Genomic DNA, 11,014 nt, shown 5'->3' with positions numbered 1-11,014 from the left:
TTCCGTCTCCGCCCTGCCTCCTGTTCCGCAATTCCTGCTCAGCCCGCTCCCATTTCTGGAATCAGCTCCTTCCAGCCGCACCGGACTCGGACTCACCTCCCGCTCCCGGTCATGCCGCAGTCCTGGGGCCGCAACTATGCGGCCGAGCCCGAAGGCGATGCCGAAGCGGAGCGGCGATATGCGGAGCTCTTCTCCCAGCTGGATGTGAACCGGGACGGCGGGTGGATGTGTCAGAGCTGCAAGCAGCCCTCAGGGCCCGAGGCCTCAACCTGCAGCCCGAGGCCCAACAGGTGGGGGAGCCTGGAAACCGGGGAGTTGGGGGAGCCTGGAAAGCCGCGGGGTTTGTCGAGTCTGATTTTGCCGCTCCCTGACTGCCAGTTTAATGGGTTCTGTTTGATTTTCATCCGGTTTCTGGGTTTTACTTTGATTCACTGTTTCTGGGGGTCAGTTCGTGGTTAATTGATGCTGATTGACCTTGTACCTGGCAACGGGGGACTGCACCTGGCAACGGGCAGGGGCAGCGCCTGGCAACAGGGGACTGCACTTGGCAACGGGCAGGGGCAGCGCCTGGCAACAGGGGACTGCACTTGCAACGGGCAGGGGCAGCGCCTGGCAACAGGGGACTGCACTTGGCAACGGGCAGGGCAGTGCCTGGCAACAGGGGACTGCACCTGGCAACGGGCAGGGGCAGTGCCTGGCAACAGGGGACTGCACCTGGCAACGGGCAGGGGCAGCGCCTGGCAACGGGGGCCTGCATTTGGCAACGAGAAGGGGACAGTGCCTGGTAACGAGCAGTGCAGTCAGGCTGACAGACCTCACCGAATATCCCAGACAAGTCAAGTGTGGGAAAGGGGCTATCTCCCCGAAAATTCTCCCCACCCTCCCCCAACTCTGCATAGCCCCTCCCACCCAAAACCTCCCTTTCCCTTCCATCCCTCCAACAAGCCCTCCACTTGCCACCCATCCCTTCCCCCAACAACCCTCCCCCAGCCCCGGTCCCCCCCACCACCTTGCATCAATCTCCCAAACCCAATTCCCAGGCCTAAGGGGAAAGACCATGAGTGTGGGACAAATTAGATAGCTCTTTCAGAGCCAGCACAGGCCACAATGGGCTGAATGACCTCCATCTGTGCTGTATTCTTGACAGTACATTGGCCTGTACAAATACCAATGGACAGATGACCATTCCAGTATTGTATTGTAAGTCAGACATTCCATTTCCCAGCTTTCATCCACCAGTTTACTAAATTTTGTTTTCAAAACAGAAAATATTTCGCTCCGCAAATACAGGCAATGACGAGCAGCTGGACTTTGGAGAGTTTACCAACTACCTCCGAAACCATGAGAAGAAACTTAAACTGGCCTTCAAGAGTTTGGATAAAAATAACGACGGTCAGTATCACTGAAATGCACCACAAATCTTTTTTAAAAAACACATAGTACGTATGCAGGGACTGGGGGTGAACACATCGGAACACTGCAATCCTGCACAGTGTATCACACTGTACCTGCAGTGTGCTGCATATTGTACTTGCTGTTCTGCACAGTGTGTCACATGCAGTAGCCGCAGTCCTGTGCAGTGTGATTGAGAACTTCCTGTTGCTTGGGTATTTTACTGAAATACTATTGTATTTTTTAGGGAGGATTGATGCTGCTGAGATTGTCGAGTCACTTAAATCACTGGGAATGAATATCGATATTAAGAAAGCAGAAAAGATTCTTCAGAGGTGAGCAGAGATGGTAAAGTTTCTTACCTGTTTCATTCATTCATGGGATGTGGGCGTCACTAGGAATTTATAGTTAAACTGAATAAATGTTGGACCAGTTTTTATTTTAAAAGAGTGCCATCAAGGGGGCATTGAAGGAACTGGTGGCAACAATGATACCGGTTGTCACATGACTCAAGTTAAGGATAGAACAGAAACCTTGGTAACAGGGGCAGAGAAGTGGCAAGCGCCCCCTTTGATTGGACAAGCCCAGCAGCACCTGGGATGGGCAGAAAACTCACTAGCTTTCTGGTTGTGTGTCAGTGTGTGCTTTACCTTCTGGAGTGAGATAAAGTCAAGTCTGCTGCTGAAGTTTCAAGGAAGGACAGAAGACCACAATCTAGCATGCTTTGCAGAAACTCCCAAGGAAGGACCCTGAGAAGTTCACTGTGTCAATTCATCACATTTGCTGTCTCTGAAGAAAGCCTGCTAAAATTACTTCTCAATGCTGCCTGAAAAGAACTGTTCTGAAGGATCTCAGTGATCTGACTACGTGTACTCAGAAGTTAGACTGTATGCCAGTTTTTGGAACATATATCTCATCTGCTGTTTTCTTCAAAAAATGAGCAAGTTATCTGCCCAAGCATTTCTTTTGTCTGTAACAGAGCTCTGGATTAATGAAAAATTCCTTTTAATCTTTTTTCGGTTAACCAGTGTATATGTGTGTGTGTGTGTAAAGGGACTAAGATACAAAGGAAACTTCAAAATTTTGATCTCTGTGTTTATGTTTTACTTCATTACTAGTTAAGACTTGTTTTATAATAAACTGATAATTTCGTTCATTTAAGAAACCTGGTTAATGTGTTCTAATCTGGGAAAAATATATAATTGACTGTATTGATAAGTGAGAAAATTTAAAATAATATGTTGTGACCTGTGGAGAAGTGGGACTGGAATAAACAGTGCACTCCTCCCGCCTTGGTCGTAACAATTGGAACAGCACCACCTGCAAATTCCCCTCCAAGTCACACGCCATCCTGACTTGGAACTATATCGCTTGCTGTTCCTTCACTGTCTCTGGGTCAAAATCCTGGCTCTCCCTTCCTAACAGCACTATCGGTGTACCTACCCCACATGGAGTTGGGATTCGAGAAGGCAGCTCACCACATACTTCTCAAAAGCAATTAGAGATGGGCAATAAATACTGGCCTTGTAAGCGATGCCCACATCCCATGAATGAATAAAAGAAAAATTTGTAGAGTTTAATGCACCCCTGTCTTGGCAGCATTTTGTAGGTAAGGATGCAGAAAGTGGAGAGTAGTGGACAGTTACACCTCTGACCCATTGTTTGCTCTCTTTGCTGCAGTATGGATGAAGACAGGACAATGACGGTGGACTGGAATGAATGGCGGGATCACTTCCTATTCAATCCAGCAAATAATATCCAAGAAATCATCCATTTCTGGAAACATTCGACGGTGAGCATTGGGAGCTTGTATTTCAAGTTATACAGTGATGTGTCACTGCTCCAAAGTTCATCATACAAAATCGATTTACACTTACAGTGTATGTGAATGCTTATTTCACTGGAAATAAGTAAAGTAAGTTTCTTACAGTCTTAAGCAGGGATTAACAGGTTCTACTGCAGAGTAGCTGATCAGTTAAGTAGCCGACCAGTCAAATCTGCTTGCTGCAGTTTCAGCTTCAAAAGGTATAAATACAGAGGTCAGGATGTGGCCTAAAAACGGAGTGCAAATTGCAAACTGAGTGTGGAGATTCGAGTTTAGTGAGTGGCGAGTTTGGTGAAGGGGGGAGGAGGTGCTCCATTTTTCTACTTTTTTTTTTCCTACTTTTTTAACCCTCCAGTATTTGGTTCTTTCTTCGGTGCAGTGGAAGGAGCTGGTTGGTGAGTAACTGGTAAGCTATTCTACTGATAATAAATAGTCTGTAAAGTTAATAAATGGCAGGGCATCTCTGCTGAGTGGAATGTACAGCCTGTGGCATGTGGGAAGTCATGGACGCACCATGTATCCTAGACAAACACATCTACAGGAAGTGTCACCAGCTGCAGAAGCTTGAGCTACGGGTTTCGGAACTCAGGCAGTGGCTGGAGTCACTGTTGTGTATCCGCGAGGCGGAGGACTACCTGGATAGCACATTTAGGGAGGTGCTCACACCTCAGGTTAGGAGCATGCAGGCAGATAGGGAATGGGTGACCGCCAGGTTGTCTAAGAGAACCAGGCAGGTAGTGCAGGAGACCCCTGATATGATCTCACTCGCTAATCAGTTTTCCATTTTGGACACTGGTGAGGGTGATGGTTCCTCAGAGGAGTGCAGTCGGAGCCAAGTTTGTGGCACCACAGATCGCTCAGCTGCACAGGAGGGGAGGAAGAAGAGTGGAAGAAGAGTGGAAGAGCAGTAGTGTAAGGGGATTCGTTAGTTCGGGGAACAGACAGGTGTTTCTGCGGCAGTAAACGTGACTCCAGGATGGTGTGTTGCTTCTCTGGTGCCAGGGTCAAGGATGTCACAGAGCGGCTGCAGGACATTCTGAAGCGGGAGGGTGAACAGCCAGAGGTTGTGGTCCACATTGATAACAATGACATAGGTAAGAGGGGGGATGAGGTCTTGAAAGCAGATTTTAGGGAGCTAGGAAGGAGTTTAAAAAGCAGGACCCCAAGAGCAGTAATCTCGGGATTACTGCCAATCCCACGTGCAAGTTAGCATAGGAATAGGAGAATTGAGCAATTGAACACGTGGCTGGAGAACTGGTGTAGGAAGGAGGGCTTCAGATTGCTGAGACATTGGGACCGGTTCTGGGGTAGGTGGGACCTGTACAAGATGGACGGGTTGCATCTTAGCAGGACAGGGATGATATATCCTTGCAGGGAGATTTGCTAGTGTTGTTGGGGAGGGTTTAAACTAAATTGTCAGGGGGGGTGGGAACCTAAGAGGGAGCTCAGATTGGAGGGAAGCAAAACTGGTAACTTGTCAGGGGTGTGCGAACCAGAAGCAAGTCTCAGAGAGGAATACAAAGGTGCACAGAATACTGGGGGAGAGAGATAGCACTAGAGTAGGGAATAGTACGTTATTAGGTGGGGTCAAAGTAAGGGAGAAAGTAATAAAGTCTGAATCAGGGTTAATGTACATGTATGTGAATGCATTGGGTGTGGTTCATAAGACTGGTGAAGTACAGGTGCAGATTGCAATGTGGAAAATATGATGTTGTGGCTAAAACAGAGACCTGGCTCAAAGAAGGGCAGGACTGGGTGTTAAATATTCCTGGATACAAGATGTTCAGAAAAGATAGGAAAGGGAAAATAGCGGGAGGGGTGGCGGTATTGATTAACGAGTGTATTGCGTGTTGGAGAAAAAGGATGTCCCAGAGATGTCGAGGACAGAATCAATTTGGCTGGAACTAAGAAACAAAAAAGATGCAGTTACATTGCTCAGTGTTGCCTATACGCCACTAGCTGGTGGGAAGGACATGGAGGAACAAATTTGCAAGGAAATTACAGAGAGGCTCAAAAATTATAGGGTAGTTATAATGGGGGACTTTAATTATTCACACTGGGATAATAGTAGTGTAAAGGGCAGTGAGGGGCAAGAGTTCCTAGAATGTGTCAGGAAAATTTTCTACAACAGTATGTTGCTAGTCCAATGAGAAAGGAGACACTGCTAGACCCGGTTCTTGGGAATGAGGTGGGCCAAGGGAATCAGATATCAGTAGGAGAGCATTTAGGGGATATTGATTATTGTATCATAAGGTTTAGGCTGACTATGGAAAAGGACAAAGAGCAATCCACAGAATCATTACAGTGTAGAAGGAGGCCATTAAGCCCATCGTGTCCGCACTGGCTCTCTGAAAGAGCAATTCCAGCAGTCCCATTCCCCTGCCTTCTCCTCATAACCCTGCACATTCTTCCTTTTCATATAACTGTCTAATTCCCTTTTGAATGCTTCAATTAAACCAATTGAACTGAACAAGCATACAGTATGTTGGGGTTTATTAATAGGGACATAGAGTACAAGAGCAAGGAAGTTATGTTGAACTTGTATAAGACACTATTTCGGCCTCAGCTGGAGCATTGCGTCCACTTCTGGGGGCTGCACTTTAGGAAAGACGTGAGGGTATTAGAGAGGGCGCAGAAAAGATTCACGAAAATGGTTCCAGGGATGAGGAATTTCAGTTATGAAGATAGATTGGACAAGTTAGGACTGTTTTCCTTGGAGAAGAGAAGGCTGAGAGGTGATTTGATCGAGGTATTCAAAATCATGAGGGGTCTGGACAGAGCAGATAGAGAGAAACTGTTCACACTCGTGAAAGGATCGAGAACGAGAGGGCACAGATTTAAAGTATTTGGTAAGAGAAGCAAAAGTGACACAAGGAAAAGCTTTTGCACGCAGCAAGTGGGTAAGGTCTGGAATGCACTGCCTGAGAATGTGGTGGAGGCAGGTTTAATTGAAGCATTCAGAAGGGAATTAGTGATATGAAAAGGAAGAATGTGCAGGGTTACGTGGAGAAGGCAGGGGAATGGAATTGAGGGAGTTGCTCTTTCAGAGAGCCAGTGCAGACACGATGGGCTGAATGCCCTCCTTCTGCACTGTAATGATTCTTCAATTCTGTGAAATCAAATTCAGGGTGGTGGGTTGTATAACGGAGAGCTGATCCGATATCTCCGGGTGTGCTGGGGAAGTATAATGCAGAGCTGATCCGAAATTGGGCATTTTAAACTATGGAAAGAATCAGTGGATCGATTTATGAAAGATTAATCTCCATCCTGTCTATCCGAGAAAGCGTTTGCAGACAGAAATCTTCCTCGAACTCTTCCAATGAATTTAGCAGCAAGATTCTATCACTGAAAGTTTTAAACATTAGCTTGAACTGAAGGGCTTTTCAAGCTGAATTAAAACCAACACAAAAACAGATCCCTCACGGCGTGTCCTGGAGACGGTCCCCTGGCGACATGTCCCAGAGGCGGACCCCTCATGGCATGACCCGGTCACAGACCCCTCTCAGCGTGTCTGCACACGGATCCCTCTCAGCGTGTAACGCACACGGTTCCCTCGTAGCGTGTGCCGCACACTGATCTCTGACAGTCCGTTGAGGACAAGGAACCTTCCGAGCGTGTCCCAGACAACGATCTGTCGCAGCATGTCCCGGACGTGGATCACTCGACCGTGTTAAGGACACTGACCCCTCGCAGCGCATCCCGGCCGCGGATCCCTCGCAGCGCGTCCCGACAGCGGACCCTCACAGTGCGTCCCTGCCATGGATCCCTCACAGCACGTCTCAGACAAAATCCTTTGTATCAATGCCCTGAACACGGAAACCTCGCAGCCTGTTGAGGAATCTGATCCCTCACAGTGTGACCAGGACATTGATCCCTCGCAGCTTATCCCCAACACGGCTCCCTCACAGCCTGTCCCCGACACAGGTCCTCACAGCTTGTCGCCGACACAGATCCTCGCAGCTTGTCCCCGACACAGATCCTCGCAGCTTGTCCCCGACACAGATCCTCGCAGCTTGTCCCCGACACAGATCCTCGCAGCTTGTCCCCGACACAGATCCTCGCAGCTTGTCCCCGACACAGATCCTCGCAGCTTGTCCCCGACACAGATCCTCGCAGCTTGTCCCCGAAACAGATCCTCGCAGCTTGTCCCCGACACAGATCCTCGCAGCTTGTCCCCGACACAGATCCCTCGCAGCTTGTCCCCGACACAGACCCTCGCAGCTTGGCCCTGACACAGACCCTCGCAGCTTGTCCCCGACACAGATCCTCGCAGCTTGTCCCCGACACAGATCCTCGCAGCTTGTCCCTGACACAGACCCTCGCAGCTTGTCCCCGACACTGATGCCACGTAGCTTGTCTCCGACACTGATGCCACGTAGCTTGTCTCCGACACTGATCCCACGGAGCTTGTCTCCGACACTGATCCCACGGAGCTTGTCTCCGACACTGATCCCAAGTAGCTTGTCTCCGACACTCATCCTCGCAGCTTGTCCCCGACACTGATCCCTCGCAGCTTGTTCCCAACACAGATCCTCGCAGCTTGTCCCTGACACTGATCCCTCGCAGCTTGTCCCCAATACTGATCCCTCACAGCTTGTCCCCGACACTGACTCCTCGCAGCTTGTTCCCGACACAGATCCTCGCAACTTGTTCCCGACACGGATCCCTCGCAGCTTGTCCCCAACACAGATCCTCGCAGCTTGTCGCCGACACGGGTCCCTCGCAGCTTGTCCCTGACACGGGTCCCTCGCAGCTTGTCCCTAACACTGATCCTCGCAGCTTGTCCCCGACACACTTCCCTCGCAGCTTGTCCCCAACACAGATCCCTTACAGCTTGTCCCCAACACAGATCCTCGCAGCTTGTCCCCAACACAGATCCTCGCAGCTTGTCCCCGACACGGATCCCTCGCAGCTTGTCCCCAACACAGGTCCTCGCAGCTTGTCCCCAACACAGATCCTCGCAGCTTGTCGCCGACACAGGTCCCTCGCAGCTTGTCCCTAACACAGATCCTCGCAGCTTGTCCCGAACACAGATCCTCGCAGCTTGTCCCCAACACTGATCCCTCGCAGCTTGTCCCCAACACTGATCCTCGCAGCTTGATCCCAACACTGATCCCTCGCAGCTTGTCCCCGACACAGATCCTCGCAGCTTGTCCCCGACACGGATCCCTTGCAGCTTGTCCCCAACACAGATCCTCGCAGCTTGTCCCTAACACAGCTCCTCGCAGCTTGTCCCCGACACAGATCCTCGCAACTTGTTCCCGACACGGATCCCTCGCAGCTTGTCCCCGACACACTTCCCTCGCAGCTTGTCCCTGACACAGATCCTCGCAGCTTGTCCCCGACACAGATCCTCGCAGCTTGTCCCCAACACAGATCCTCGCAGCTTGTCCCCAACACAGATCCTCGCAGCTTGTCCCCAACACAGATCCTCGCAGCTTGTCCCCAACACAGATCCTCGCAGCTTGTCGCCGACACGGGTCCCTCGCAGCTTGTCCCTAACACAGGTCCTCGCAGCTTGTCCCCAACAGATCCTCGCAGCTTGTCACCGACACGGGTCCCTCGCAGCTTGTCCCTAACACAGATCCTCGCAGCTTGTTCCCGACACTGATCCCTCGCAGCTTGTCCCCGACACACTTCCCTCGCAGCTTGTCCCTAACACAGATCCGCGCAGCTTGTCCCCAACACAGATCCTCGCAGCTCGTCACCGACACAGATCCTCGCAGCTTGTCCCCGACACACTTCCCTCGCAGCTTGTCCCCAACACAGATCCCTCACAGCTTGTCCCCAACACAGATCCTCGCAGCTTGTCCCCAACACAGATCCTCGCAGCTTGTCCCCGACACAGATCCTCGCAGCTTGTCCCCGACACAGATCCCTCGCAGCTTGTCCCCGACACAGATCCTCGCAGCTTGTTCCCGACACGGATCCCTCGCAGCTTGTCCCCGACACACTTCCCTCGCGGCTTGTCCCTAACACAGATCCGCGCAGCTTGTCCCCAACACAGATCCTCGCAGCTTGTCACCGACACAGATCCCTCACAGCTTGTCCCCAACACTGACTCCTCGCAGCTTGTTCCCGACACAGATCCTCGCAACTTGTTCCGACACGGATCCCTCGCAGCTTGTCCCCAACACAGATCCTCGCAGCTTGTCGCCGACACGGGTCCCTCGCAGCTTGTCCCTAACACTGATCCTCGCAGCTTGTCCCCGACACACTTCCCTCGCAGCTTGTCCCCAACACAGATCCCTTACAGCTTGTCCCCAACACAGATCCTCGCAGCTTGTCCCCAACACAGATCCTCGCAGCTTGTCCCCGACACGGATCCCTCGCAGCTTGTCCCCAACACAGGTCCTCGCAGCTTGTCCCCAACACAGATCCTCGCAGCTTGTCGCCGACACGGGTCCCTCGCAGCTGGTCGCCGACACGGGTCCCTCGCAGCTTGTCGCCGACACGGGTCCCTCGCAGCTTGTCCCGAACACAGATCCTCGCAGCTTGTCCCCAACACTGATCCCTCGCAGCTTGTCCCCAACACTGATCCTCGCAGCTTGTCCCCAACACTGATCCCTCGCAGCTTGATCCCAACACTGATCCCTCGCAGCTTGTCCCCGACACAGATCCTCGCAGCTTGTCCCCGACACGGATCCCTCGCAGCTTGTCCCCAACACAGATCCTCGCAGCTTGTCCCTAACACAGCTCCTCGCAGCTTGTCCCCGACACAGATCCTCGCAACTTGTTCCCGACACGGATCCCTCGCAGCTTGTCCCCGACACACTTCCCTCGCAGCTTGTCCCTGACACAGATCCTCGCAGCTTGTCCCCAACACAGTTCCTCGCAGCTTGTCCCCAACACAGATCCTCGCAGCTTGTCCCCAACACAGATCCTCGCAGCTTGTCGCCGACACGGGTCCCTCGCAGCTTGTCCCTAACACAGGTCCTCGCAGCTTGTCCCCAACACAGATCCTCGCAGCTTGTCACCGACACGGGTCCCTCGCAGCTTGTCCCGAACACAGATCCTCGCAGCTTGTTCCCGACACAGATCCTCGCAGCTTGTTCCCGACACGGATCCCTCGCAGCTTGTCCCCGACACACTTCCCTCGCAGCTTGTCCCTAACACAGATCCGCGCAGCTTGTCCCCAACACAGATCCTCGCAGCACGTCACCGACACACTTCCCTCGCAGCTTGTCCCCAACACAGATCCCTCACAGCTTGTCCCCAACACAGATCCTCGCAGCTTGTCCCCAACACAGATCCTCGCAGCTTGTCCCCGACACAGATCCTCGCAGCTTGTCCCCGACACAGATCCCTCGCAGCTTGTCCCCGACACAGATCCTCGCAGCTTGTTCCCGACACGGATCCCTCGCAGCTTGTCCCCGACACACTTCCCTCGCAGCTTGTCCCTAACACAGATCCGCGCAGCTTGTCACCGACACAGATCCCTCGCAGCTTGTCCCTGACACAGATCCTCGCAGCTTGTCCCCGACACACTTCCCTCGCAGCTTGTCCCCAACACAGATCCTCGCAGCTTGTCCCCAACACAGATCCTCGCAGCTTGTCCCCGACACAGATCCCTCGCAGCTTGTCCCCGACACAGATCCCTCGCAGCTTGTCCCCGACACAGATCCTCGCAGCTTGGCCCTGACACAGATCCTCGCAGCTTGTCCCTGACACAGACCCTCGCAGCTTGTCCCCGACACAGACCCTCGCAGCTTGTCCCCGACACTGATGCCACGTAGCTTGTCTCCGACACTGATGCCACGTAGCTTGTCTCCGACACTGATGCCACGTAGCTTGTCT

At 52.1% G+C, this 11,014-nt stretch overlaps 1 protein-coding gene across 1 annotated transcript in view; it reads left to right on the top strand.

The window, feature by feature from the left end:
• Positions 1-75: 75 nt before the first annotated feature.
• LOC137372612 (mitochondrial adenyl nucleotide antiporter SLC25A24-A-like) overlaps positions 76-11,014 on the top strand; it is a 137,616-nt gene continuing 126,677 nt past the window's right edge. Inside the window, 5 exon segments of the mRNA XM_068036547.1 lie at positions 76-217; positions 220-290; positions 1,266-1,392; positions 1,640-1,727; positions 3,073-3,184. Of these exon segments, the coding sequence (XP_067892648.1) occupies positions 112-217; positions 220-290; positions 1,266-1,392; positions 1,640-1,727; positions 3,073-3,184 (504 nt within the window). The 5' untranslated portion in view covers positions 76-111.

Source organism: Heterodontus francisci, chromosome 8 (assembly GCF_036365525.1).
Source record: "Heterodontus francisci isolate sHetFra1 chromosome 8, sHetFra1.hap1, whole genome shotgun sequence".
Lineage (NCBI taxonomy): Eukaryota > Metazoa > Chordata > Chondrichthyes > Heterodontiformes > Heterodontidae > Heterodontus > Heterodontus francisci.
This window is presented reverse-complemented; position numbering and strand designations above follow the sequence as displayed.